At 62.7% G+C, this 2,169-nt stretch overlaps 1 protein-coding gene across 1 annotated transcript in view; it reads right to left on the bottom strand.

Annotated features, from left to right (window-relative positions):
- The window catches only part of EMH_0022480 (uncharacterized protein), a gene marked incomplete at both ends in the record, with an annotated part of 6,548 nt that overhangs the window by 1,152 nt on the left and 3,227 nt on the right, over positions 1-2,169 (bottom strand). The window contains 2 exons of the mRNA XM_013501965.1: positions 82-1,963; positions 2,118-2,169. Of these exons, the coding sequence (XP_013357419.1) occupies positions 82-1,963; positions 2,118-2,169 (1,934 nt within the window). The remainder of the gene's footprint in view (positions 1-81; positions 1,964-2,117) is intronic.

Genomic DNA, 2,169 nt, shown 5'->3' with positions numbered 1-2,169 from the left:
TCTCTTCTGCCCCTGCTGCTCCATCCCGTTCCCCTTAGCCCTGCGCCTCGACCGTGGCTGCTGCTGCTGCTGAGTGCATACCTATGCTATTATGGTCTGTTTGGAATGCAGCTGAAGATTGGGGGGCCCCTGGGGGCCCCCAGTCTTCTAGCAGAGGGCACTGCGCAGGTAGACGCAGTGCAGCAGATAGAGTTTCGTCTTGCTGCTGCAGCAGCAGCTGCTGCTGCGGTTGCTGCTGCAGAAGGGGTTGCTGCTGGTGCTGCTGCTGCTGTTGCTGCTGCTGCTGCTGCAGGCTGCATTCCGTTCTAAATAGGGCCTCTGCTGCCTCGGGGGGCCCCCAGGGGGGGGGCCCCACCGGCGTGGGCCCCGGGGAGAGCAGCAGAGGGGTGTTTGTACCTGCAGACCACCAGTCATGTGGCTGTGCTGCTGCATGCACTTCTGCTGCTGCTGCTTCTGCTGCTGCTTCGGCTGCTGCTGCTGCTGCTGCTCCTGCTGGTTCTGCTGCTCCTGCTGCTGCTGTTGCTGTTGGTGCTGCATACGACGCGCCAGCCGATACGTCATATGCCTGCCATGAGTTTTGCTGCTGCTGCACTGCTGGTGCTGCTGCTGCTGCTGTTGCTGTTGCTGCTGCTGCTGCTGCTGCTGCTGCTGCTGTTCCTATCAATGGGGGACCTGAGAAGCCTAAGCCTTCCTCCTTTACTGCTGCCTCATGAAACTCTCCAGCAGCAGCTGCTGCTGACGAGGCCTCCAGGTTCACCTGCTGTTGCTGCTGCTGCTGCTGCTGCTGCTGCTGCTGATGCTGCTGCTGCTGCTGCTGCTGCTGCAGTGCTGCTTGGTGGCCCCCGTATGCGAGGCCCATGCCTTGGGTAGGCAGCAAAGAAGGATAGGCTGTCTCCTCTTCTCCGCTGCTGCCGCTGCAGCAGCTGCAGCTGTCGCTGCTGCTCGATGCCAGCAGCTGCTGCAGAGAGGGGAAACCAGAGGGGGGGCCCCGGAGCTGCTGCTGGTCTGCTGCTGCTGCTGCTGCTGCTGCTGCTGCTGCTGCTGCTGTCTTGGTGCGATGTCGAGACCGAGAGGAAGCAGAGGCGTTGGAGCCTCTTGCTGCTGCTCGCCGCTGCGGCGCCTGTGGGGTTTCAGCAGCTCTTGCTGCGTAGCTGCTGCTGCTGCTGCTGCTGCTTCTGCTGCTGCTGGGCGCCTTAACCTGCCAGGATGCGCAGCTGACGTCGCTGCTGTTGCTGCTGGTGCTGGTGCTCGCGCTGCTGCTGCTGCTGCTACTGCTGCTGCTGCTGCTGTCCGGGAGGCCCCCAGCTTTGCTGCACTGCAGCAGCGGGGGTGTCAGCTGCTGCAGCAGCGGCTGGGGAGCAGCAAAAGGCTGCACTAAGGTGCCTTCAGGTGTATGTACAGCTAGTGGGGGGGCCCCACATATATTGTAAGGCATCGAAGTCAACCAGGGCTGCTGCTGCTGGTGCTGAGAGGGTTGCTGCTGCTGCTGCTGCTGCTGCTGCTGCTGCTGCAGCTGCTGATGCTGCTGGTGCTGCTGGTGGATGCTGCTGATCTTTTGAGAGGCACGCTCCCACTCGCATAGCAGTGATGCAGGTGGTTCAGGTCCAACTGCTGCTGCTGCTGCTGCTGCTGTTGCTGCTGCACTTGCTGCTGCTGCTGCTGCTGCTGCTGCTGCGGGGTCTGTGCTGCCTGGGGCGTTATGAAGGTCGTTGTAAGGATACGGGGCGTCTAGATAACAGTCTTCAAGCTGCAGCTGCTGTGCAGCAGCAGCTGCTGCTGCTTCTGCTGCTGTTGCTGCTCGGGCCGGCACAGCTGCTGCTACTGTTGCTGCTGCGGCGGCAGCAGCAGCATTTGCTGCTGCTGCTGCTGCTGCTGCTGCCTCCTCTTTCTTTTCGACAGCGCACAGAGAGGGGGCCCACTGCAGCCCAGGGAAGGCCCCAAGCCCTCCAGGCTGCGGGTCTTGCTGCAGCAGCAAATGCCGGTGAGGTTCGTGCTGCTGCTGCTGCTGCTGCTGCTGCTGCAGTTGCTGATGCATCTGCTGCTGCACCTGTTGCTGCATCTGCTGCCGCATTTGCTGCTGCGGCTCTGGCTGCTGCAGCTCTTGCTGCTGCACATACCATGTGGGGCCCCCGTATGGGGGCCCCAGGGGTACGTCCGCGGGGGCCCCCA

The sequence above is a fragment of the Eimeria mitis genome, genomic scaffold, assembly GCF_000499745.2.
Source record: "Eimeria mitis Houghton genomic scaffold, Emh_scaff795, whole genome shotgun sequence".
Lineage (NCBI taxonomy): Eukaryota > Apicomplexa > Conoidasida > Eucoccidiorida > Eimeriidae > Eimeria > Eimeria mitis.
Note: the sequence above shows the minus strand (reverse complement) of the source record. Positions and strands in the feature narration are given on the sequence as shown.